Source organism: Cloeon dipterum, chromosome 1 (genome assembly GCF_949628265.1).
Source record: "Cloeon dipterum chromosome 1, ieCloDipt1.1, whole genome shotgun sequence".
NCBI classification, from domain to species: Eukaryota; Metazoa; Arthropoda; class Insecta; order Ephemeroptera; family Baetidae; genus Cloeon; species Cloeon dipterum.
The window spans coordinates 18805899-18833232 of NC_088786.1; the positions used below are offsets into that span (position 1 = coordinate 18805899).

The following is a 27334-nucleotide window of genomic DNA, read 5'->3' on the forward strand; positions in this document are numbered from 1 at the left end:
AAACCCGGACAAAATTAGAACCCCTTCCCTGATTGCACGATTTCCACCGTTTTGACAATAGTTTTGCAACAGTTGTATAATTCACTATTTGAGGCGCAAAATCAACTGAACAAGGAAAACGACAGTCATGAAATTCAGGAGGCCTAACAATTAGTCACACACAAGACCTCCTTCATTGATTCAGTCGTTTTGCTAATAATGCTAAACACAACCTTGAACGGAGAAGTGGTGACTAAATATTTGTCCAGATAGTAGCTAGAAGCGCCTATACGACGCGACTTTTACAGCTATGTGCAGCAGTGTTTGCGGCGAAAACGTGCTGATTTAACACAGATTTGTATGGGTGTGGAGCCCATGACCGCAGATCAAACACGAATAATAGGGCAGAAATGCAAAAAGCGGTGCAATATACACAGTCGAAGGCTTGTTAGCGGACGGATCGTGATGAAACTCACCTCAACCTTGGGGTGAAAACGGTGGCTTTTTTTCTTTTTACCCGTCTTATTGCAATAATACTGCACCCACACTCCGCAATTATCGAAGAAAGAAGGTTTCCTTGGTTGCGCGGTAATCGAATAGTAATGCTGTATATCTCGTTTCGCGGGTGCAAATAGTCTACTCTTGCACTACGTCATTTTTTTGCAAAGCTCTTGAGCAAATGCGCAGATTGGTAATTTCATGCGAAAATGAGCCCTGTGAGTAAGTTGCATTTCGCGGCTTTCTCACGCTATTTGCTCTGTTTTTCTAAGATTTATCGTTCCAATTCCGATGACCGGTGAGATTCGAGCTGAGGAATTTCCGAATAGCAAATATTAGCCAATTTTTCATTGAAATGTTTATATCCCCGTTGAACACACCAATCACTTATTCGATTAGTCATCTGTGGAAACTTTTTTCGGTTACTGAGAAACACACAGCGCACTGCTTGACTTCCTTGTCAAACAAGCGAGATAAATTTAGAATCATTCCTCGGTTTCATAACGTGAGTGATTCTATCAAAAGAGCCGATCTCTTTCTTCTCGTTTATCACGGACTCGATTAATTACGCCAGGTGGGGCTAGACAAATCAGAGCTGTGGACCAACTGCGCGTGATTTATCGTTTGCCCCCATCGTCACAACAAAGCAGAATGAATTCAAACGCTTTAATAGGTACTGTTAACAATCAAGTCCAATTGAAAATGTTATGTTAATTGGCTCATTAATTAAATGAAGAACATTGGATTGGGCCTGCCTGTGTTGAAAAACTCTTGAAATGAATTATTACCTTTGTTCAAAATATTTTTTAAATCAAGAATGAGCTAAAATTTGCTCAGATTTTATTTTTCCGAGAAAATAATCAGCTGCAGAAAGTAAGCATGCTAATCCAACGCGTATGCACTGGCTCCGTCTTGAAAATGATGATTATTTTATTTCATCAGGAGAGTAATTTAACTCATGAGTCGCACACAATTGGATAGATGGCAACGAGAGGAAGAAAACCTCTGAAAAATCATAAATTTTTCGATAACTTTGGTGAATTCTCGAATTTCATTGTTTCTCCGTTCTAATTTGATAATTACTCTCACATGAGAGATGAATTATTGCTAATGTTAACAATCAATAAATTGAATTTCCTACTTGCTATAGAGCCAACAATGCAACAATATGTTGTTCATTGTTGCCCTTTAAATACCCACTTAGAAATGAATTAAAATAAAAATCTTATGTTTAAGCAACTAAAAAGATCAGGGAAGGTAGTTAAATTGTTCTTAAAATATAATTTATTATAATTTTTCCATATAAATGTCTTGAAAATGAGGATGGAGCGTGGGAGGAAAATTATCATTTTTTCACTCATTTATTTTATTTAATTTTATTCAGCAACAAGTTCAGTTGATCGATTAAAAAAAACGGCAGGTAACAATTCTGTGTTGCAGTTAAAGCACTGCTGATGAGGCCTGCGGGGCTGTTCAGCTAGTTTTGGAAGAAAATATTAGTCTTAATTTGGACTGTTAAGCACTATCAAAAGTTCAACATTAAAAATATATGTTACCCACGCCAACTGCTGGGCTAAAATTTAGCTTAGGCCGCCTCAAAATCGGGCGGCTTGAGATGTTTAGATTTTAGGTATCCTCACAAGTGAATTGATTTCAACAGTTCCCCAATTCAAATTTCTAGCTCATGGGAAAACCATTAACTTAAATTCCCGGTTGCATACCATGCCGCGTGTACGATAAATAAAAGAAAAGCAATTTTAGCAGCGATTTAATTACATTAGCTGACCCTAATAGTGCGAAATGCGGCTGGCACGTTTCACAAAAGAGAGTTGTGTGTGTGTATTAAAAAGTCGCCGGTCGCCGCCTACTACTCGGCGGCATATAACTACTCTAATAACATTCGAGAGACCGATATACACAACGAAAGAACCGCGCCTCTGATCAGAAAAAGCGCTTTCAAGGCGATTACGCCGAGCATTGAAAGCTCGCTCGATTTTGCCCGCGCCGCGTTTCCTGCCTCACGTTGCTTCTTGCGCAACAGCCAACTGCAAATTGAGAATTATCCAAGTTGCAACCGCTGAAACTAATCGCCGGTGCTGACTGCCGAGAGACACACTCATGTCACCCGCAATTGTGCGCCAATTACGTGTGCGAGAAGCCCTTTGGTTCCACTTTTGCTTCTGCGTCTGACGCGCTTGATTCGCTCCACGTCCCATTCCTCGATTCGCCAGAAAACGAATTGTGGGATAATCGCATTACTTTATCTGTGTTTAGTGCCTCTCACTTTGATATTTGGATACTTATTATAAAAAAATATCTACTCAGTCCAAAATGAAAATATATAATTTTGATTCACATTTTGTGCGTCTCGTTTTTTCCACAGCCGTTTTTTCCTAAAAAATGACATTTTTAGATGATGGACGTTTTCTTTAGTTTTTTTCTTAAACTCATGTAAAGTGTGGCTCAAAAGTTTAGAATGAACAAATAATTCCTTACGTGATCGAAATATTATTCTTTATTCCATTTCTAGATATTATTTACTCATTAAAATTACATCACGCTGCTAGGCTCTATTCGATTAAAAATCCAGTCAATACAGACCTTTAAAAATAAATAGATTGTAGGACAGCATAATTTTTGATACTAAACTTTTCATCAAGAAATCTGATTGAGCTATTAAGAAATAAAACAAAAGGTCACCCGCCGTGTGTATTATTTAAAATCATTCCTTTGGTCAGCCGGTTTCTAATTTGTAATTGTATATTATTAGAGTGTGCGAGCCATTCTAGCTTCCAGACGTGTTTACATTTGGCAAATTAAGGTATTTTAACTTCCAAAATGAGCGAAAAGGTGCACTTCTAGGTCAAATTATTATGTGAAATTTTAAAAGTTATAAAATAGATTTGTGGCCTACTGGCATGTAATTACGCTATTTATCGAACCGAGTTGTGTGATAATGTGATTCATGGCGGGCTGAAAGGTGGCGTTTTCGTTTCCGATCAGATTTGCTCGGTGATGCATGAAAAGCGTGTTAGGAAAGGGAAGTGCCTGCGCGCCGCGGTAAAAGTGCCAAAGGAATGAGGTCTCGCTCGGCCAGAATCGGAAGAAAGTGTCACCTTGAGAGTTGGCCAGGCTATGCTGTGCATAATAATTTAGGTCTCGTCGCGAATTACTCCTCCTGGGAAATCAATTCAAAGAGCACAGAGACTAATTACAGCTTTTTCTTTTGTGTCTCTCACACACAGAACTGCTCTCATTGCGATTGTAAATTGCTTCGAGCATCAGCTGAATTATTTCGCTGCTCACAAGAAGAAGGAACCTAATACTACGAAAAATTTGATTTTTTCAGAGTTTGAAATTAGATGAAAATGTTCCATAATGAACATTTTCTGTTATTCACGGATTTTGAGTTATGGATGTTCAAGTCTCGATTTTTTGCGACTTTCTACGGGTGTAAAAACTACTACACCAGGTTATAATTTTAATTTAAAAATAAAAAAAAATGAATTGCACAAGGTTACGAGTTCAAATGAATAATAAAATAAGTGCTAGAGCAAAAGCCTTGCCAAATTTAGAAAGCTGAAATGAAATTTGTAATTTTTATAGTGCATTCTGATAAATATTTTTCTTACCCATTTCACGGTAAAGCTGCTTTAAAAAGTAACTCGTAATTTCCAGCAAGTTAAACAACCCGCAAAAATCGAAATAACATAAAACAAAGCTTGATTTTATGTATTCTATCTTATAAAAAATTGAAACAGTGCTACAAGCCGTTACATTCCTGCACGCGATATTCATAGAATATGTTTCTGTTGGACGTCAAGAACTTAACCAAAATAATGAAAAGTATTCATCATTCGATTCGTCTCGCTGCGCAGATTCTAAAAATATATAAATTTTTCATGTTAAAATTAGATCCATTTTCAATATACTCTGGTCGTTCTTTCAATAATTTATTTGACTTTTAAATTACGGAGGCATGGATCTAGCGAACCATAAATATCGGGAACTATTCCTTTGGCAAATTTATCATCTTTTATTTAAAACTATCAAATGTATCTTATGTATCAAATAATCTAGTCTTTGTTCCATAAATCTTCTTGCGAAAAATTTGCAACTTTAGCTTTACTTTAACATCACTATGAGACTCAGAAATGAGAAGATTTTGCCATGAAGATATGATTTGACGCCTTAACATAGTAACACTCATTTGTATGGTAAATATGAAAGTTTTCTCAATCAGCAACAAAAACCGAGTCAGTGCTGGCTGAAATGCACAATCAAAAAGAAAATGATTCGCGTCTGAGAATGAGTGTTGAAATTATCTCTGTAGCAAAATATCACGCGGCAGGCGCATCTCAAAGGATTATTTGCATTTTAATGAAAATATTCGACATGGCCCGTTACTTTTCATAACAAACACATTCATTCAACGACAAGGTGTTGAGCAATATGCGAACAGCGAATTTGCGAGCGGACAATAGAGTGCCCTGGGGTTACGAGATGAAGAACTTGAAGATGCTCGGCTCCGTCGCTAATCAGAGATTGATGCGTAAATGTAAGCCGACAGAAGAGCTGAATTAATTAGCACGCATGGCTTGTTTGCATCATTTTGCTCCGGTGGCCACTGACGAAATGCGCTCGTCACTTTGAGATAGTTTCGCAAATTGAAATATTTCAAGTGAGTGAAAATTACGAAGCAAAGAAACTTCTGACTAAAAAACAGAAATAAATTAAATTTTTTAACTTCTAAGGTTTATTGTTGCAAAAACACGAGAAAACAATCATTAAATAAAAATAATGTCTTCTCTCGCAAAGTTAAACAGTGACCTGGAATTGTTTTAGCTATTTCCCAATATTTTAGGTATAGAGAGATAATAATGGTTTTTGTACACTATTTCAGTTCCCAGATCCACATTAAAAGAGAATAAAAAAATGCAACTAATAAATATCAAAACTTTTAGCAGGTCAGCATTTCGAGGAAAATTTTTCCATTATGATATCACAAATGTTTTAACCAATTGCTACATTTCACGCATGTCACCATAATAATCGAGCAAAGATGAAAAAAACTTTCAATTAGAATTTAGTTATTTCATTTACATGACTGTCCGACGTGCATTTTGATGGGAAATTAAATCGTGATTTTAAGTGTATATACCTCATTGGCGAAATCATCTCCTAAAAAATTTCCAATACAGCTTCAAGGAGAGATTTCAACTAAACCGACATAGATTTGTTTTATTTTCAACCATATTTCATACTCCCGCGAAAACATTGAGTAACGCTACCGACAATAAAATTTAATAGCTGCAAATTAGAATAACACGAGAACTGGTAGAAAAGTAATTGCACTTTTTGCACGTTCACATCCTGTTGTAGGATATGGACAGTCTGCTTGTGACGCAACATCGGCGAGCAGTGAAATGTAGCATTGAAAGTTAATAAGGTGGTGCCGCGCACCGAGTTTGTACTTGACGACTAATTGAATAGTAGGAGGCTGGCAGGCTGGCTTATCATTAAATAACACCAATGTGCATTTGAGTTATTTGATTTGTGTTGCTCCACCTTCGCAAAGACTGAACAGCACGAAGTTGACGAGGGACTGAAAGCGCGGCACTCTTTTGTGGTGCACGCGATCCAAAACGTACATACAGCTTGACTTGAGAATAGTTAATGATATTTATCAGGTGTGTTTCTGACGATTGTCTGCATTCAGAAAGAGTGATATCAATCAACTGCATTTACATGTAGAACAAACATGCACTGTTAAATAATTGTTCAAGGTGATTGCATTCAAATAAAATAAATCGTTTGCTTTTACGGAATGGTACCTCTGTTTTCCAATACCATTATTAGACATTGTTTGATAAAAAGATAACAAATTTCTTAAGGAATAGTTCCTTTTATTTTTGGTTCGCTAGATCTACGCCTCCGTAATTTAAAAGTAACTAATTATTATAGCAAATTCCAAGAAAAGTGTTTTGATTAAAATAACTCAATATTTGGAATCTGCTCAGAGAGACGAATCAAATGATGTGCCATATATTCACAAAATTGAACTTGATTATGGCTATATTTCAATTTTTGGGGGTTGCATAACTTGTTAGCAAATAAGAGTTAATGTTTCCTGTAAGCTGATTACATATTTTCCATTTTTGACATATTCTGATAACAATAATGTAAATTCTGTTTTCTAGAAAAAAAAATACGAATAAAGAGGAAATATTTTCTCTTTTCTAGAGCAAAATGAAATAATTTTTATGGATGTAAAATTTTGTCAGTATTAAAAAGTGCTAAATTTCGTGAAAAATCCCATTTCTTATTCACATTACCAAACGTTTCCGATCCATTCGATCAGCGTATCAAAAATACTAATCCAAATGTAGCAAGCAGTAGTAAGAAGCATGTTTGCCATTAATTTTGGAGGAAATAAAAATTCTAGTCTGCGTCCTTCATGCTAAATGCCATAATTGCTGATTAGTGAATAGCAAAGCCGAAATTGTATGAGAAAAGGCGAGCACGCGGGGCGCGAATTAAACTTCTGTGCTAATACACATAACGTGTGTGCAAGCGCCAAGGTCGGAAAGTGAGTGGCAAAAGGTGGGATACCTTTTTCTCGGACCTGCCCTTCTCCGCGCGCACGCCGCGCTCAAGAAAGAGTCGAGCTGTGTTCAGTTGGCCGTCGTCTGTGGCTCATGGTGCGTCGGCTCGGTGTGCTCTGATCAGTCAGCTGGTGCCGCAGATCTACTCACTTCACCCCCGAGGACCAACCCGACACCGCACCAACATGAACGTAATCGGCACTTGCCTTCTGGCTGCCGTGCTTTTCGCCACTGCCGGTGAGTACCGCCTGAAAATTTTGTAATATTTTATTATATTTTTAATTCCTTTCCCTGTGGGTAAGGGATGTTTCATCAGGCCTTAGAAAAAAGGGGTCCCATCAATAAAATGGAGCCTGAGATTAAATTTGGGTTCTCATCCGCCTTATATTTACGATAATATCCTAATGTTACATTATTTTTTACATGTTCCGTCATAAATTCCAAATTTTTTGACAAAGGAATTTATGGAAGGAAAATTAGCATAATTTTTAAAATGATAAAGAGAAAAATAAAGTTTTTCATTCCATTTATGCATAGAGATTTTAATTTTCCTATTTAACATAAATTACAAAATTAGAATTTCCCTTAGCTATTAAAAAATTCGAGGATTTTTTCAAATGAGATGCGAAATTCGTTCTAATTTCTTGGCATTGCTCGGAGGAAGTGTCGTGTTTCGTTTGGTTGCCGTTTCATGCAAATGCGAGAAATTTCAAAGTCTAAGTCAAACTGCAAGGATGCACGCCGGCGAGCGAGGCCGCAAACCTAGTCTCCCAAATCTCCTCTATTTGCATTTCTCACAATCAGAGGACTCGGTGCTGTTTGCCCCGCGAAAATGTTTGATTTCGGGCCAGACGACCGGAATCGAAAGTGTAAACAGCGTGAAATTATAACATGTGTGCGCGAGAGAAAAACGGAGAGTCGAACGAAAGAGAAAGAGTGAGCAAGCAGTCGGCGATTATAGACGTGAAATGAAAAATCGCGCGCGAGCACAATTTTATTTGCCCCAGTTTTATAAAACGCCGCTCCAGTTCAGCGGAGGCAGAAAAAGTTGTTTTCTACCTCCCCGATTTGAATAATGGTAAAACGTGATTATTGAAAAATTCTGCAATTATTGGAAAATTTCTTACCGCTTTGAGTTTTGCCTTTTCCCCTGACAAAATCTAATACAGCCATCGGCAGCTGTTGCGCACGTGCATGCAGATGTGAAAATTAATTCAAACCCGATTCGGCGGCAGTGAAAGGCTTTTCCTGCGTGCACGCTTTTCTTTCGGGCGTATGTTAAGTCACCGCGCGCGATTTTTTATCAGCGCCAACTGAATGAGAGAAAGAAGGTCTCCGCACGGCGTTTTGTTCGTAATCCCAGTGGGTGAAGTAATTTTTCGCACTCTGGCTCGTGAAAAATTATGCAGTCACTCAAAAGCTTGCACTTTCAAACAGCCAGGGGCGTCTGGTGATTTAAATATCTTATTTTAACTATGAAAAATGAGTGTACCAGGAAATTATGGTCACTTAAAATCCCAGAGATCAAAACCTGGCTAATTCTATTTTGATCAACACTAATGTTTGACGAAGATATTAAAATGAATTTCCCAATTCGGTGTTATGAGCTAATCAACAAGCTGTTGCTGCGCCTCTGGCCAGGTCAACGACAGCTTTTAGCGCATGCAAATCTGGCTTTGCAAGAGGAGTGGCACTTGTTGTTTCAGCCACAGCCAATTTAATCTAGGCCGTTTGATTTGCATTTGGTCATTTGTCAACTCGCTGACACAACGTAGATAATTGCCACCAAACCTTTCAATTGTCAAGTAAAATTGTCTTCAATGCACCTCCGTTTCAAGGCAGTGGGAAAAAGAACGTCTCAAATAAGGCAGTGAGACAGAGACCTTCAGCATCTTTTTTCCAAATAAGAGAGTTGAGACACATCAGACACGTCACCTTTGCTTTTGCTTGACCAAAATCCAATCGAGCGAAAGCGCCGACAAATTGTTATTAGTCAAATTAATATAAAATAAAAGGCGGCACAGCACTGGTTTTCAAGGTTGGCGATTTGGCCTACAGCCCGTAGCGAAATCGGCTTAATTCTTGTGTCTGCGTCTGGTCTGCGCACGAGTAGCGTGCCTTACTGGCCCAGTTGAGTTTCACTGATTTTTACATAACATATGGAACGCAAAGAGGGAAAAGCGACAAGAAGTAGTGACTCTCACGCGGAGAGGAAATTTAATGCCGATATTGTGTCGACCAAGTGCGGAGAACAGGTAGCGTGTGTGTTTACCGCCGCGCACTGCTGACATTTCATCCACTCTCGGCGCGGAATAAGAACGAGAGCTACTTATTTGAAAGCCCGGCATTTGACCGCACGCCGAGAGTGAGAATTGAATCCGCTCGGAAAATGGGATGCATTCCCAGGCAGGTCAATGTCGATCGAGGGGAAATTTCTTCTCTTCGCCCACTTGCCTCTGCTGCTGAGTGGCGCCGGAATTTATGGAATTTTGCTATTAATTTGCATTTGGAAGTCCGTATAGGAGTGAAATTTATGCCATATCAAATGCGGGCTGTCCGATTAAAAAAATGCCACTCGAGATGTAGACTTAATTTGCGAGTTTAATGAATGAGCGTCGAAATGAGTTTAACAAAAAATATTGTGAATCTTTGGTCAGTCCATAGTAAGGGGGACATTCGACAGATTTCAACAGAAAATCTAATTTGCTAAATCAGTGGAATTTGTTGCAAAAAAATCAAGGATATTTATACCTCAAACCCCCCAAAATCATTGCTGCTAATGCATAAAAACTAATTTCTAAGGATTCGCAGTTGAAGCCAAAATCAACCTAGGTAATTCATCAACTTTAAATTATTTTAATCATTTGGTACCTGAAATTCACCATATATTTTGCTGGCTGTGAACTTAAATTATTTTTCAATATATCTAAAATTCTTAAAAAATCATTCTGACAATTAACAGAAAGCAAAAGCGCCGCGATCTAGCGCAGTATCCTATTTTATTATACTGTAAAATGCAAATGAATTGATGCCTTCAGTCCCTTGATTTCTAACCACGCCGTCCATCGTCTCGAATCAGGGCAATTTCCCTTATATTTCAGCTCTTGAACTCGTCTCTGCGTCGACAGTGAGAAGAAAGAATCAATACTGTCGAAGACAATCACACGGAAATTTTGCTTTCTCTGCATGCACCTTCCCTATTGTCTTTCTTTCGCCTTTTCGCATGCAAACCGCTTATCACGCGTGCACATTTTTTTCTCTCCTTCTCATTCTCTCCGACGTAAATAACTGCCATTTCATGCACACTCTCGCAGCCCAGCCGAGAGAGTTAATGAATTAAACAAATTAAGCGCTGGTGGTTAACAGAGCGTTTCTTGCTTCCTCTATTGTTTGACCAACGCTGAGAGCATGAATGTGCGGCCACTGGTCCTATTCTTCTAGCAGGCGACAAATTTGGGAGGTGTCTTCGTGACGCCAACATTCATGGCCCAGAACGTCTCCCTGAGCCGAATAAGTAACGTTAAGAACCTTCACGAATGAAAACCAACTTGTCGTGGATTTCACAATTTGCTCTCTTTCTATTCTTCATGCTCCGCGTAATCCTTATCTGAACATTTTTTTGCCTTTTTTCTCCGCCTCTATCCTTATTTAACTACTTCCTTGTTCTATTTTTAAGTTGAAGCAAATTTCTATTAAATAAAATAATTAATTAATTCTAACGCATAAAAAATTAACATAAATATTGAAGTAACGGTAGAATTTAAATTTTCTTCTCAAAAAATCCCTCGTGGCCACCCATCCTAATTAAACTTTGCGCGGAGCCATTACGCCAATACGAATTAGCTTAACTATATCAAAATGTTTAAGACTGCAAAATAAAGGATTTTAAATAGATCAAGGTAGCTGTAAGGTGTATTTACTCGCTTGAAGACTTGGTTTGTTTGGTTTAAATTAGATTTGCGGCTTTTAAAGCGAGTGAATCTACAAATTCGTTAAAATTAATTTGCCTTGTCATTTCCGCCGGCCGTGATCGATTTCTAAAAGATGCAGTGTGATTTACTCAGTCAGCAAAACGCAAACAGTGCCTGCGGAGAGTCGAACGCACGCATCACTCGTGAAATCCGAGCCGCTGAATGAATTATGGCGCGATTGTGATTATTTGCCTCCGCGATGCAGGCAGCGTGCGCGTGGCCGCCGCGCTGAGGAAAGAGAAGCTAAGAAGAAATTGTCTTTCTCTTCTCTCATTCACTCTCTTCGCCGGCCGAGCAAGATAAACGAGGTTTCTAGCTCCAGTGCCGCTGAATCGAGGTTATTACCTCCAATCTTCCTGCAGACGGGTGTGGGAACTTTGCATCTTCATCTCGAGTGTGCAATGCGCGGCTCATTACGCGTCGCGTTAGTTGCACCACGTTTTTGCGAATTCGCGGCATCATCCAAGACTGGGGCAAGGTCGGACGCTCGCACGTGGTAACGGCACCCGTCCTTTGGAGAAGGAAGCATTATTTGGAAAATTTTTATTTAAAAAAGGCAGCTAATTGACGACGTTTGAACATCTTTGCATTTTTGTTTGTTTTTTCGATCGTGTTGTTGATGTGAAAATGGAGGTCGAGCAGTATTAATTTTGACTCGTTGAAAACGAGAGTCGTTACTTGCATAAATTTAGCCTTAAATGGGAAAAAGTGCTGCCATTAACTCGAAACTGCCTCGGCTCATCTGCACGATGTCTACACTGAATTAGCGTGACATAATTAAAAAACTCTTTTAAGCTGTCTCTACTGTTGACATTTATTTGAGAGGAATTTTTCAGGCCATAATGAATTCCAAATAAGTTTAAGCCATATTATGCTTTAGAAATTCCAAAAAATTATCTCAGCCTGCAATTTCGATGATTTGCGATCAATTTCGCAAAGGCCTTTTGCCAAACGAAGTAACAAAAAGCTCACGACTTGGTTTGTTCCTTAACAACAAAATCGAAACAAAGGCACATCACTGGAAATTGTTTTCGGAGCGTCACCTTGTAGTTATTTATTTTCGTTACCGCAATATTCCAATTTTCTCGGGAGATCGAAACTGTAGTCGTGCCTGTCAAGTCATTCCATTGTTCTAATTGGGCGATCGCGCACACTCGCCCGTGTGCACGCCGTGGCACAATAGAGGTAATTGGGCTTCTGCTGCAGCACAGCCGTTTGGTCTAATTGGTCGCACTCTGGTGTTTTTCACACCTTTTACGAGCTGTGCCGACAGGTAGTAGTTGGACGTTTCCGTTTTACAGCGGCAATTCACTCGAATTCAGGTCGAAAATCGTGGTGTTTTAATATTATTTCACGTTGCATGATGTGTTAAATTATAGTACAAAAAAGCATATAAATCTTCACGAGAGATGTACGAGAATCAATTAATTTCGCTGATTTGTTATTATAAATTATTTAATAATTTATTTAACACGAAGAGTACTATAATAACATAATTATACGAAATAATAAAAAAACACTCAGAATTTCATATTGGCAGCTTCAAAAAAGTTACAGTAATTTTATCACAGTTCAACAAATGCAAAAGGCAAATCGCAGTTGTTTGTTTTTACAAATTAAAAAGAGGACGCCATGACAGGCGTGGCTTGTGAAAACTTGTCTGTTTGGGGAAAAAGGCCGACTTCCAGTTCTGGTCCACAAATAAGCTTCAGTTTAATAATTCAATTTAGAGTTAAATTTTCCTGCTAACACTGTTAAGAGACTTAAAATTAATATCCAAAAGTGTGACGGCTAAAATTGCCGATTTCTTTCCACGCATTCATATTTGAGCATGACGAGGATTAATTTAAATAGTGATTTCCACGCCAAAGGAAGTTTAGCGTGATGCAAGATGCTGATAAGGATTAAGAAATATTTTCCTGCTTGCATCTAGCACATAAATCGGAGGCCCCGCTTTAATTGGAGCCGGCATGCTGCATGTCAGAGATGGATATCAGTAAGCACATGTGTATAACCGCGAGTCATTGCATAAAGGCGCGCGTATTCGCACTCTTGGCCAATCTGACCAACAGCAAATTTTGTGTGTGTGTGTGTGTATTTTTATCGGCGGTCGCGCATCTCGGCAAGCAACAAAGAAAAACACGCCGCCGGTCGACCTTGCACGATTGTTTCGGCCAACAATGAGTGCACTTTTGGTTAGCAGTGAAAGTGCTCGCGGTGGAAAACTTGCCGGAACCAAACTTTTAATACGAAATACCCAGCCGAGACCTTCAATTATATAAAAGGGTTTTTTTTGTCGGCAAACGAGCATGCAAGGACAACTTTCGTCGCTCGCCTACCTCTCTCTCTCTCTCTCTCTCTCACACACACATAATCAGATTAATTTATCAAAATATTGCTAATGCGGAGCTGGAAGATGAAAGCAGAGTGTCATCGCACGCTTTTTGTTTGCGAGCTATGCAAAATGAAAATGAGAGTCTCTCCTCAAAGGTTAAAAGACAACGAGGGAATTTTTAGAAATTCACACCGTGTAGATTATACGCGTGTATAAATTTCCGCTGACAATAAGTAAAAGTAAAATGCTAATGTGCTATGAGAGGCGCGAGCGTCGTTCCGCGTGAAATTTTTTGCACACAATTAAAGCTAACGCTTAGTTGGAGTGTCACGGCACGAAATTGAAAACGAGATTCGATCATCCAGTTGCGTCACAAGAAAGTGTCAGTCCGAATTCGCCACTTCCTTTTCCATAGCCGGGCGTGCGTGAATGTTGGTTGATTTCTCGTCTGGCCGATCCGGCCGATCCGAAAAAAAAACGTGCGGATCAAATCGCGGTCATGGGCAGCGCACTTTCTTGTCCTAAAATCAACACTCCTCACACTTTGTGCATAATAATGCGTTATTGTTGCTATACGAAACGATAATGGAGGAGTGACAGACAGGCTCTACACCTCTGTGGTCAGAATGACCGACACTCTTCTTTTAATTCGTACATTGAATGGACCGAGAGTATGATGAAATTTCACTCTTGCCGCTTCTCCATTTACATTTCACATTGTTTCTATTTTGCTTGCGAAGGATGTGGAGAGGGAAATGTTGCCCTTTGAATTGCAAGGTCGATTTCCTTCATTCAACGACGGGTTTTGTTGGCCAGAAAATAAAGCACAAATTATTTTTAGCAAGGTTGCAGTTATTAAGTTAAAATAATTAGGGCGATGAATTCGAAATCATTTTGTTTTTAATTGGTACATTACATGAATTAGTTGAACGTCTATTTTTTATTAAATTAAGAAAATCTTTCTCTGACAATGTTGGCTTAGCAACATTAAGTGATTATTTAATTTAATTTTCGTCTCAGGAATAAACGAGATTTTTCGTGTGACATAACTTAAGCTGGGAATACCGCGTAAAAATGTTTCCGATTGTCGGCATTGTTGGCGGAAGAGAGCGGCGTGAAATGCGAGCCTTTGTATATCATTTTATCGGTGTGATTTACCTTAGAGCGGCGTCTTTTTATTTTGCTTATCTCGTGGGAGAAGCCAGCTGCATTATTACATTAAAGCGTCGACGGCTCGACTCACGTAGTCAGGTGTAGGAGAATTTCACTTTTCCTCGCCGAAAATCAGCTGTCTAATTAAGAACAGCGAGGAGCATCTCTCGCGCGGCTTGCGCAATCAGAGACGCCGCTCGGCGCGCGGACAGATATAAATAACGATTATATTTGTTTCCCAACACGAGCGAACTTCCAAATCCAAATAAACGACGACGCTCTTTTCTGGTTAACCTTCGCGTTCCTGTGTCCTCTCGGAAGATTTCGCTGCTTTCGGAAGACGCCCGCCCGCGTGTGGCCATTTTTCGAGGCCACACCCTGTCTGCGATTTAATTTGAAATAAAAAGAGAGCAAGTTCGGACCGAAGGAATTTATTATATATACTAACGCGAGCAAAAGTCAAAGGTGAAGGTGGAGTCGGTTTCGCCAGCCACGCCCGAATAAGGACATGACGCGGCTAGACCTTGCACTGTCGCAATTATGTATACATGCGCGTGGTGTAAAAAGGAGCGAATTGAAAAAGCAAGATCATTATGGAAAAGGAAGTGACTGCTGAGAACCTTGTCTCGAAATAAATACGAGCGACGCCCTGCTTCTTGAGCAACCTGAAAAGTCCCTTCCTGAATATAAGCGGTCGGTGACACTCGATCCACTGCGACTTGTTTTGTCAACATCCTTGGGAAAATCCTCAAAAGTGCTGCTTCCGATCGGCTAAAACGATGAGCTTAATGGACGCCGTAAATTCACATCCAACAGCATCACTGATAAAAAGATGTACACTTGAAATATTCATACGCAAGCGCTTTGAATATTATGCAAATGCCTCAAATGCGATGAAACTAAAGGGTTGGCACGGAATTCCAAACTCAGAGAGGTCGTAAAATTTTGTTGCTTCTTCAGTTTTACAGCTATGTGCGCCTTGTAAATTTTGCACGAAAAATTTAATGAAGCAAATAATCTGAACTTTAATAATCTAGTTTATATCATTTTGAAAATAAATGTTAAATTAACTGTCCCGCCAAATCAGCTGCTAGTCACGAAAAGATTATTATTAAAAAGGATAAACTAAAATCGATGTAAAGAAAGAAGTCAATATTACAAATTCTACTTCACTCCATTTTTGTCTCTGATTTAAATCAGGCGAAGCCATAAAAGCGTCTTGAGTTAATTTGAAAAGCAAGGTTCAAGCGTCCCACGCTGAACTTGGCTTGAGCGATGGTCAGAAATAAATATCGGCTTTGCTCTGTCAAGATTACGACGTGTAAGTAAAATGTATGACCACGTGGGTGCAACAATTAAAGCAATGAACTTTGCCTCCTCCTCGCCGTGTGCGCGCATGCAAAAGGCATCGATACGAATAAATCAAGCGGCGCCAAGGTTTCGGAACCCACACCTCGGGGGCGCGGAGGCGGCGGCTGATCCTTTTTCGACCGACACGCCTCGCTGACTAATTTGCCGGATCTGCACAAGAGCAAAATTGTTTGTTGTCTGTCGCGACAGGGGCGACGTTTTATGCGATGCCAGCCGCCAGATTCGGCCCACGCGCCACTCTGAACCCTCGGCAGCAGGTCGGCAACCCCAAAGGGTGCTTGACCCAATCACAAAAACCGGATCGAAAAAATGCGTGAGCGCCCATAGAGTCGAATAAAGCTAGCTGATGAGCATGATTCATCCGACGAGAGCGAGAGTGGATGCATAATCAGCATTCTTCTCCGACTTTTGTCTCCAGCCACGCGAGTTTTGACCCCGCCGAAATTTACGACCGGGTCGTAAAGCGAGAATGGAAACCGCACTTTGTCGCAAATACGAAACTCGCCGCCGACAATTGTTTTATGAATCAATAAATAAATCTACCACGCCGTGCCAAAGAAAGTGAATCGATCTCTTTTTCTAAGTCAACGCCCTGCACATGCCAGGGAAAAATTACCATTGACCAAATATCACAGTTTCACTTGTGGAATTGACGGAAAACCCAAAAATGGTGAGTAGTTATGGTTGGAAATTATAAACGGTTTTGGAGCAAATTTAGTAATTATTTGTCAATCACATCACCCTTTTTAGGGTCTGCAGTTTCAGCCTCCAAAAAGATCTACATGGTCGAATTTGCATTGTTTCACTGGCAAATTTCTACCAAAAGCGATAATTTTTCTTAGTCCAAAGCCCTTCAGAAATTAGAAACTGACTTCAAAGTTTGAAAGGGGAGTGGAAAATAATAAAAAGTGCGTGATTCGGACTCATTCAGTAAATCGGACGCACAGAAAACCGATAATCTGAAATTCCTAAACTATTACAAATATTTTGTCGTCGGGCAAGTCATCTTGGCATCGAATCACACTCACTGACGACGTTAATTTATGCTATATGGTCAGCTAAGATAAAGACATCATGTGTGAACCGAGACAAAAGCTAGGCATTTGAAATTTATTTTACTGCAAGTCCTCTGCGGTGTCCTCAAGAAGTAAATCACTCGCTCGATCGGAGCCGCGCGCACGACTTTTGTGGCGTGGAATAATTCCACGTCGGCTGCATTATTTTTCACGTGGAGCGTGACTGGTGGCGTTGATTTTAATTCCAGCCGCACTTTTGCTGCACTCGAAAGAAAGAAAGAAAGTCAGTGCATCCTCTTTGCAGGTGCCACTGGACACTGTCACAGTCGCACACACGCATCTGCCTGTGGGAATTGAGTCATTGGGGCAACAGCCATGTTGACGATGTGCTTGAATTGGAGTGAAATGCGAATAAAACTGCCACATTTTGATCATGTTGATGTCGTGTTTTTTTTAATTTAGGCTGCAAATTCTGCAGAATAACCTCATGAGATATTTGAAAACGCGGGTAGAAACTATAACAAAAACAAAAGTTGAACCTAAAACTGAGAAATTAAAAAGGCCTGAAATTCTCGCATGCGCAATATCGTTTGAGAGGCGCGTGAAACAATTGTATGAAGATAATAGGCAGGCAATCTCCGCTATAAATATGCCGGCTAATTGCCTTTCGGTACTTTCTTTCGTCTGCGCGCGACTTTGCATAAAGAGAGACGCGTCAGACCCGGGGCAATTAGCATCCATTGTGCCCATTATGAAATAATCGAGCTGGGAGGCGCTGCATACCTCGGTACCCAGACTCGTCCCTTTTCTGTATGAACTCTCGAGCAGCGCATTCACCAAATTAATTATCCACTTCAACATTTAGATCTATTAGATCTTAGATCACAAATTCATTAATTAATCCCTTTGAAATCGGCATCAGCAATGTCGAAATTTGATCTTGAATCGTGAAAGCTTCTGTGTGCGTTAGAAAGGTTGAAAATATGCATTACTGCAAGTAAATGTGTACACTGAAGCAATTCTCCGGCGAGTCCTTGGTGAAAAGCATGCAAATCGCAGACAAACTGTTCTTGCGTGAGTGTGGAATTCAATTGACGCGCTGATGAATGTGGAGGTTATTACATCATTGCGAAAGATGCAAAAAGCCACTGCCGATTGAGACCTGCTATCGTTATTGAAACAAACTGCTCCCACACAGCAGATCGACCATCGATCATAAAAAATCTCTCCTGTCCGGCGGTTGCTACTCTTGCAGAAAGGAGCAGGCCGAGATGTGGGCGAATTAATGGGCTCGGTGACGATCTATGCGTGCGGCGGCGAAAGTTTTTGATCCAATTACGCTCAACGAACGAGGAAAATTATAATTTAGCGTGGCAGACCCTTGTAGCCAGGCTGCGATTGAAATACGACACCTGGTGATCAAACCTTCTCAGCATCAACCCAATTAATTTAATTTTCCACGCCATTTTTTATCTTTGGAGATGCGGGATAGCGAGCAACTCGCGAAAACTGGTGATCGAATAATACACGCCACGATCCTCATTGGAGGAAGCCTAAATCCCAGTCCAGAAAAGGACCAGCTCATGTTATTGCATCACGCTTGACATTTCGTCCCATGAAATTCATTCATGCAAAGGTGCAAAGCAGCAAAAAGCGAGTCGGACTGCCGAAAGCTATCCTCCCAAATCCGGATAAACCACCGATCGTGATTGTAATGCTAGAGAATCAACCGAATGCGCAAATCAACCCGCTTTTGACCCCCAAACATCCGATTCTCATATTGCAAGTTCATTTTGACGTGGATTAGTCAAGAAAATTTCTAAATTAGCCAGCAGGAGAAAGGTGAACGCAGGCTTGACCTTTCCAAACGCATAAAACAAACAAAAAAGGAGCACTAATGCGGTAATGCGTGACGTCACATAATAAGCCGTTCCTTGAAATTGCTACGTACAGAAGCAAATAATTGTCTAATTGATTTGAGCAATGATGAGAAATTGGCCGACTTCCAAGAACTTATTTGCATTGCTCCAGATGCATAAAGCCGCATCCGTTGATTGAGAGGCGGCGTTTCCTGCCACCGTGATGCGTCCAATTTCGCCACTGCCAGTTTTATCAGCATGGGTTGCGCAAATCTCCTTGTCAGTCATCGACAATTTCTTTTTATCTCTCGGTTCAACAACAAATAGGACCTTTCGCGCGCGCGCTCGCGAGTTGGGTTACGAAAATGTGCGCTGTATGTTATGTGTGTTTTTATTGTGGATTGGCGGCCGACCGATGAGAGTGTGCCGTAATCGAGCAGCACGCCTTGTCTATTAATTTATTTTATCAGAGGGGCAACGATTCAATCAGATGCGACTGTGGGAATTTGAAAGTTTTGCTAAGATGGATTCGTCGTGCGGACTCGCTGCAGTGCAATTTGTCTTTTGCACATTTTCGGACACTTCTTCTTGAACGAGTCATTAAGTTTGCCAAACTGTCTCACGTTTTGTTGCGGCAGGAGTGGGCGGCCAGCTCATTTCTCTCGGGATTCGTTTACGAGATAATGAGCATAATTGTCGGAGCGCGCAATTAAAAGTTGCAAATTGATAGTCGTCTTTTAAGTTGTTTTTCCGACGGAATCTAAACCAAAAGGCAATTAAGCGAACAATAACAACACGATTAGAACGGGCCGTGTAGAGTTGCAAAAGATAAATATCAGTCATTTGACCGACCGCTCCTTTCTATCAAATGAGAACAATGAATGCAGACGCGAGACACTCTCGAATTCCTTTCTTTCCTCGTGCCCGAGCAAAATCAAAAGTTCAGTCGGGGGTCAAAACAGACACATCCGCCGCTCATTCAACACGGCGGCTGCATTGTTGGCCTTTTATAACTATTTATTATTTGTGAGTGTGTGTGTGTGCACAGAGAGACCTAGTTTTAATTACACACGCGCGCTCGCGCGCGAGGTTACGTCACTGGCCACGGCGAGAGAGCAGTCCGGCTGTGTGTACCAGATCTTTGTGAAAAGTGTTTATCGGCGTGGCTCGAATCATACCATAATAATGTACACGGTCTTCGGTATCTGGTTCTGCTGGCAAGAGCAGAGAAAGGCTGGGCATGGAAAGTCACTCGCAAGCACTTATGTAACATGAATAATGTGTTTTATTCTCGACCTGCTCTCTGCTCTCGTTCTATTTCCAAAATCGCGCGTACCAAGCGGAGGATGCGTCCGACTCAGGAAGCATGGAGCCGTTCGATTGCGATTTCATGCCCCATTTTCACCTGCTTGTGAAACGATTAATTGCACCGCCACGCTAACGACTAACGACTCTTCTCAGAGGAAATTTTTTGGGGGGCCGACTCACACGACCTTTGCTCCTTTTTGTTAAAGATTTCGCCTAATTTGGACACACTTCTAATCGAAGCAAATTCGAGATTTACAAAAACGACATACCAATTCTTTGGCCCCTTTTATGTTCGGGTCATGAAATAAGCACAAAAATGTGTTTTAATCATTTTGAATAAATTTTAAAAATCGATAATTGTCAACAGTCAATGCTACTTCGATAATTTAATCAGGATGTTACCTGAAAATCTAATTAATTTTATTTTGCGATTTTCCTGAGCCTTTGTGACGCGTGTCACGCCTTTTTCAATTAATTTTCCAGGAAACAGAGCCCCAATTTCAAAATTCCCCTGAGTTAAGTGATTGCTGTTCACAGAGAATCCGGTAGACGCGGTTTCAATATGGAAATTGCAAAATGTTCAAAAATTTCAATCATTTTCATTAAACAGATTATTACGACCTTAGACACCTATCGAAATTATTCGAATATTTTGAGCAAGTTGAGAAAAAATATAACCAGGCTAAGTTGAATATTTTTGGCTCATCGTCTCTACAGCAAAAATAGAGGTTTTGCTGGATTTTGCTAATGCAAACGTGAAACAAAGGCTCTCTATCCTGACAAAGGAGTAATAATTTGCATTTCTACTTTGAAACTGCTCACGTTGTTTGCCAGTCATGATCAGTCATGGGAATAATAGACAAGGTTGCTTATCGCTCAATTAGTCGAATACTGATTTCTTCCGCTGTTGAGCAACCAAGCATTTGAATCACGAAGGAGCTGTCAATAAACCAATCTGTTTAATTAAATTCGGAAGCACGAAATCATATTGGGTGTGAATTTCGCGGTGCACGATCGCAAAATGAATGTAAATTGCAGTGAAAAGTGGAAAATGCACTTGACTGCTCTCACGCACCTTGCGTGCAATAAAAAATACACGGTGCAACTTTTGAAAGAGGCGCCGAGGACAATGTCGAGTCGCATCTCACAAGCAGGTAAAGGTCATTCAGTTAGTTGCTCAATTAAAAAGCGGCTAGAAGGCAAAACCATCAGCGGAAAATCCTGCTGCTGACTTCGATGAATTGATTCCGCTTGTAAAAGATGGTTGAATCGTGATTCCCGTTGGAAATGTAGTTCATTGCCAAAGAAATTCATCTTTCCTTGTTGCGTCAGCCGTGTGCTTTTCCCAGCAGTGCCAAAATTGCCGTTCATCATAAGCATGAAGCTGTAACTGGCCAGGATAACAAAAAACACTTTACACGTCCAATTACATACGTGTTTTATCGCTGCAAGGCACAATGCAATCATTTCTCAACACTTTTATTGACCTCTCCCGCTTTGGTCAAGAAATATGTCCACCTCAAATTATACACGATTTTTGATGGACTTTCAGATGAAGACGATTTTTTGTTTAAAACTGAAACAGGTAATCAGCATAAGCATGTTGATAAAATTCCCAAAACCTTTTTTTATTAATTAAAGCCAATTCCCCTGTTGAGATCTTTCCAACGGAATTGCTCAGACATTTTTAACCTTTGAGATGAATTTCATCCTTCCATTTTTTAAATGTAGACCGCAAGGGTTATTTTATACACATACGTGAATGGATTCTGAACGCAATCAATAAGGCAACATGAGATTGTTTTTAAATGGTCGTCAATCTTTCTGACCGCACAACAGATGTGGCATTGATTTCACGCCATGGGCCAGATTCGCTAATTAAGCACTCAATTAGCAGCCGCTTGCTTGTTATCACCGCTTGGCGGCGAACAGATATTTCTGTAGAGCACGCGAGAAATTTGCATGCGGAAAAATAAGGTGATGAAGATTTATTGCCCTCTTCTTGTGGCGCGCACGCTAAAAATAATTACAATTGCATAACTGCCGCATCACGAATAACACATCACATCACAAACACTGTAATTTTCAATTCAGCCGCGAAAAGAGTGATGTTTATGATATAAAGTTCACAGTCGTGGTTTTAGCAAATGAATCGGGCCGATCGCAGCGGGGGGAGATCAAAAACGGATTTCTCGCCGGCGATTATGTCAAAAGAGTTGCGAAATGAAGAAGACTCGCTGCCTGATGGGAACCAAAATTTACACACGCTGGCTGCCGGATAATTATCACTCGTCTACTTTCAAATCTACTTCTGAGGAGTTCTAATTTGCTCCAGTATATTTCTAACGTTGCAAATTGGCTGTTCGAACTGTTGCCTCACTTGTTTGTATAGCGAGCTGCCTCTTAAAATTTCAAATCGCAGCAAATGAATGAAAATCCCACCTAGGGTTTTCCTCAAGTATGTTTGCATTCCTCAAACACTCGGCCTTCCACGAGCGCAGCAGAAACAAAGGATTAAAAAAACCAGGCCGTTGCAGGCGTTCAAATCGCTCACTCGAAAGGCAAACACCATTACCAAGCACTTTGACATATTCGCCTGCAAAAATTCGCCTTTGAGACGTTGCAAAAAGGGACAACAATCAGACGCGAAGACAATCCACGCGACAAGCACAAGCCAAGCGCTGCCGCTGCAGCACCGATACATACGTACGCGTGTGTGTATTATATCGTTAAATTCACCTGATTTTACTTTCACTTCCTGGCTCTGTACTACACACTCGGCGCGATGGTGTAACTTTCGCTGCTGCTCGCCGCGACGACGGCCGCCGGCCACTCTAGGCACGCGTAATTTATCGCGACCGACTCCCTCGCCTCGTCCGAATCAGAAACACCTGCCCAGCCCTGCCGCCAGGCCGCGACAAGACCACCGCCCCGTCGCTCGCTGTGCCAATTAGCCCTGGTTTTTTTATATCATTTTTACTCTTACGTACACACGCACGCAACTGTTGCAAAAAGCGGAATGTAAATCAGATGATTGACTGTGGCCCCAATCCTAATTACTCAATTATTGACATCGGAACAGCTGGTTGACGCGCGTCATTAGTTGTAATTTGGCATAATTAATTTAGGCTAGGAGGGAAATTGATTGATCGATCGTAGTGTTTGGCCGTCTGGAAAGCGGAACGCTGATCAGAAAATAAATTGGAGCTTTAAAAGAATAAAAAAATCAGAAGATTTAATTTAAAAAGTATAATTTCTTTAAATTAGAAAAACCTTTTTATGCCATTAAATTTGGAAAAATTCTATCTTGTCAACCATTTTACGAGCATTATTCTCCATAGCTTTAAAAACTATACTCACTGCTCGATAAAAGAATTGTTTTTTTTCTACTGCTTTCAATCGAAATATGAAAAGTGAGAGTTGCTTAAAAATCTCGTTTAACAGATTTTATTGAGAAAACATGCAGGTTTCACGTAAAAACGAGCTGATTGATATTCTGTAGAAGTGTAATAGGCAGCCTCCTGATTTAGGGCGTTTGATGAATGGGCGCCGCTCAATAAAATCAGCTGCACCGTAATTCAGCAGGAATCAATAAAATTAAAAAAAGGTCTGCTGCTTACTTAGTAACGAGCACACGTTGGCGCAAACTTAATCATCGTGCGCATTAAGGTCAACTGAATAATTGTGCCCGGCGAACATCGCGCGCAGTCAATAAATATCAACGGTGCGCAATAAATAGCATTTCATAATTTCGGCGCCAAATGGCAGAAAAAAAATCCTAAACAAATCGCGCACACGCACCTCGGCGCATAAATAAATCGCAAGGCAACTGTTATTTTACTTTTACTCCGAGAGAACGACACATACAGACTGCAATAGTCGTAAACGAGTTTCTTATTCAGACGCCAGGAAAAAAACCAATCCATCAAGTTTTCAACGCACAAATAAATGGATGAGACGCTCTTGGGTCAGAAATAAAGAAAGCAGTTCGAATTCGGCACGCAGGTCAGCACCTGTTGCCTTCGGTTGGCCAACCCAAGTGCGAAATGATTTCAAGCGAAGAAAAATGAATACTCATTGCTTCCATTTGCACAAGGTCGCTGCTTTTTAATGGACTTTTTTCGTAAATCTCGAGGTGTTTCCATTTAGCCCTCACATTTTTTCCTTCAGAACTAATTGGTTTTGCTCGCATTTGGTAAAATACGAACTTGCTCGCCTTGCTTAATCTTCCTGCTCGCAGGAATGTAATTACCCTGTATGCGTTTATTTTTTGAAAATTTAAATCCAGATAGAGAAAAAATGCGCATCGCAGAGAAAGCTGAAGAATACTAATTTTTCAGTGCACAATTCAAGATAAAGATCGTATGAGAAAATAGAATTGTTGCACTGCTATTTTCTAATTTTCCACCGCTCTAAAAGTGCATGCATGCGTAATGAGCAAGTCTCACGCGCACTTTGACTCTATTAAAAATCCTCGTTGTACTTTCTGCGTCCGTCGTCAAGCAGCAAATAAACAAAAATATCACGTGCGAAAAAGAGTTTTCTGCCAACAATTAAAGGCACGGCCTCAGCACTACTTTCTTTTGCGCCAATATGTTTGCGTCCGAGGCATTTATACGGCTACACTTGTGCCGGATAAGAACTGCTCGGGCTTTCACTGCCGCGATAAAAATAAATCCGCAAAAATCAATCAATTAATTTCAGCCTCGCCGCAAAGAACGTTCTCTGTTTTCAGCAGTGTTCACAAAATGCCAAACATCTAAATTTTCGTCAGCATCGGCGCGTGGGCGGCGACTTTTTCTTCGGCAATATACTTCCTAAATGATCTTTTGTTATACCTTGACCGACTCTATAATGCAAAACCTCCTTATTGAGAATAAATTAAGAGCTTTTCATTTCTTATCTCTGAAGAATTAAATTATTTTGAGAGAATTCTCCGCAATGCGATGGCTTTTGCAGCTTTTTCAAAATTCAAAGCGTGCCAATTTAAAAAAAAATCAGAACTATTTGAAAATGTCAGTTTGCAGGCAGCGAGAATGATTGGTCATTGGTGACCTGATATTATTTAACCAAATTTGGTCCAAAATAATCCCGTAATGATTGTGAAGTATATACAATAAAACCCTTAAAAACCCTTCTATGCATTCTAAAAGGAAAAAGTGTTATTATTTTTCTGTAAAGTTTGTAACATAATTATAATTGATGCCGAAGAGAGTAATTAAAGTTACAACATATGGGCTGCGCAAATTTACAGTTTTATATTAATTGAGACAAAAATTGTAATTTCCCCGCGCGGAGAAACCGCTAGGAATCATTAAGCGGTTCTATTCGAGAAAAGGCACAACTCAATCAGAGTTGAATGTTTGTGCTAACTAGAAAACTAACTAGATAGCTTTCATCACTAAAAATTCGCGTGCCTGCGATTTCTTTCCTTTGGCTAGCGTTGTGTGCAAGGCCTGCAGCGTGGTATGCAAAATTATTTGGAGTATATATGGAAATCCGAATCGGGCAGACACGCGACGCACGATACGCGCCGATTATTTCGTGAATGAGCAAAAATTGATTTTTAATGAGTCACCGCGAAGAATAATTGTGCCCAATTTTGCTTATGTTTACTCGAATTACAACCGAGCGGTTCTCGTGACTTGGTTTATTGCTCGTAAAAAGTTGGCATAAATCAAGTCTCCTTATTTTTAATTCGCCAACGTATGAAAAGCAATTTTCGCAGAATCTAGCCCTTTCACTCCATGGCGACAATGGAAACTTAATTTTATAACAAATCACCGGCATGTAGAAAGGTTTGCTGCTGTCATATCTGATAAATCGAGAAGTATTATTGACTTTTTGCGCAGCCGAGCGGCGAGATGTGTATCATATTTAAAGCCGATCGTCGTCTCGTAAAAGTGAGTTGTACTCGAGAGATGCAGATCGAATTCGCCGATGCATAAATACATACGTGTGGTCGAGAGCGGAGAATTCGCCAGGCCCACGCCCCGCGCAATAACGTGATAATAGAACCGCGCTGAGAAAGCCCGCACTCTCTGTTATACATTTATTATTTTTTCCGCCACCGCCAGCCGCGTACATACAAATTATTCAATCTCTTTTTCCTAACGTAATGACACTTCCTGCATAATCTCTCTGCCATGGAAAAAATGTAACGGATGAAAGGAGTTACTCGGAAACTTGACCATTAAACTGCAAGTTTACGATCGAGCCGTTTTTGCGCCAGAGCAATCTTTTCACTGTAATGCAAATCACGCGGCTTTGCTCGGCAAATGGATTATTTAATGCACTCATTTGCCTCAGGCAGTTGACTTTTTCTCGACGTCGAGGATTTAAATAATCGTTTATTACGCCTGCCAGAATTGTGATTTTATTGAGTAGGTCCAAGCATACATTTTATCGCACTCACGAGGTCAATCGGCTTCTTATGTCACACTCTGAAAATGTTGCGTGAGAGGCTAATCAAACGACTGTTGCTGATTTCAGAGCAAATTATGGCCATAGGGATAGTCCAATTAATTTAAAAATGTCACGGCACAATATTAAAAAGGAATTGGAGCTTTATTACAAAAGGAGAATGATATGCAGTTACAGTAAAAGTTTTACCAATCAAGCAAAACAGCAATAATTTCAACCTTCATATATTATAATGCATATTGCTCGACATTAATCATACTTTAATGATTGAGATAGTCTGCCAATACAAAAACTTGCCAAAAATATAGAACTTAAAAAATTCAGCATTTTGAAAAATTCATTTGAGGGCTCTCACAACTGCAAACGAAAATTTACTATTGCTATATAGATGCAAATTTTAATGTATTTTTTCCCAAAACGTTTGAAAAAGATGAAATGAAACACATGGCAAATCTATTGTCTTTGCTTTGAATTCCTGACAAATAAAAGAAAGCGCGCTGGTCCAGCAGGAATCTGCTACTTCTCTGTGTGATTTCACAAAACAATGTTTACTCGTGTTGTATGCGATTTATAACTGTTGGCATTAACCTTCCATTGTTGACGCGCGTATCGCTGTGAGAAGACAACAACAACAAGAAGAAGCAGTGTGTCATCCTCTCACTGCTCGCAACTCGAGCTGTGCTCAGTGACGAATGGCCTAACGTGTTGTGTCGGACAAGGATGGAAACTTTATCTCCTGAATTCCACACCGCACAAGAAAATGTGCTGGACCAAACCGCACCAGACAGACTGCAGAAAAATCGAAAGTGGCGCAGAA

General features: G+C 40.3%; 1 protein-coding gene across 6 annotated transcripts in view; it reads left to right on the plus strand.

The window, feature by feature from the left end:
- The first annotated feature begins 7137 nt into the window (after positions 1-7137).
- Cda5 (Chitin deacetylase-like 5) overlaps positions 7138-27334 on the plus strand; it is a 45339-nt gene continuing 25142 nt past the window's right edge. For all 6 annotated transcript variants that reach the window (XM_065476268.1, XM_065476269.1, XM_065476271.1 and 3 more), the window contains exon 1: positions 7138-7319. In XM_065476268.1, coding sequence (XP_065332340.1) covers positions 7268-7319 — 52 coding nt within the window. In that variant the 5' untranslated portion in view covers positions 7138-7267. The remainder of the gene's footprint in view (positions 7320-27334) is intronic.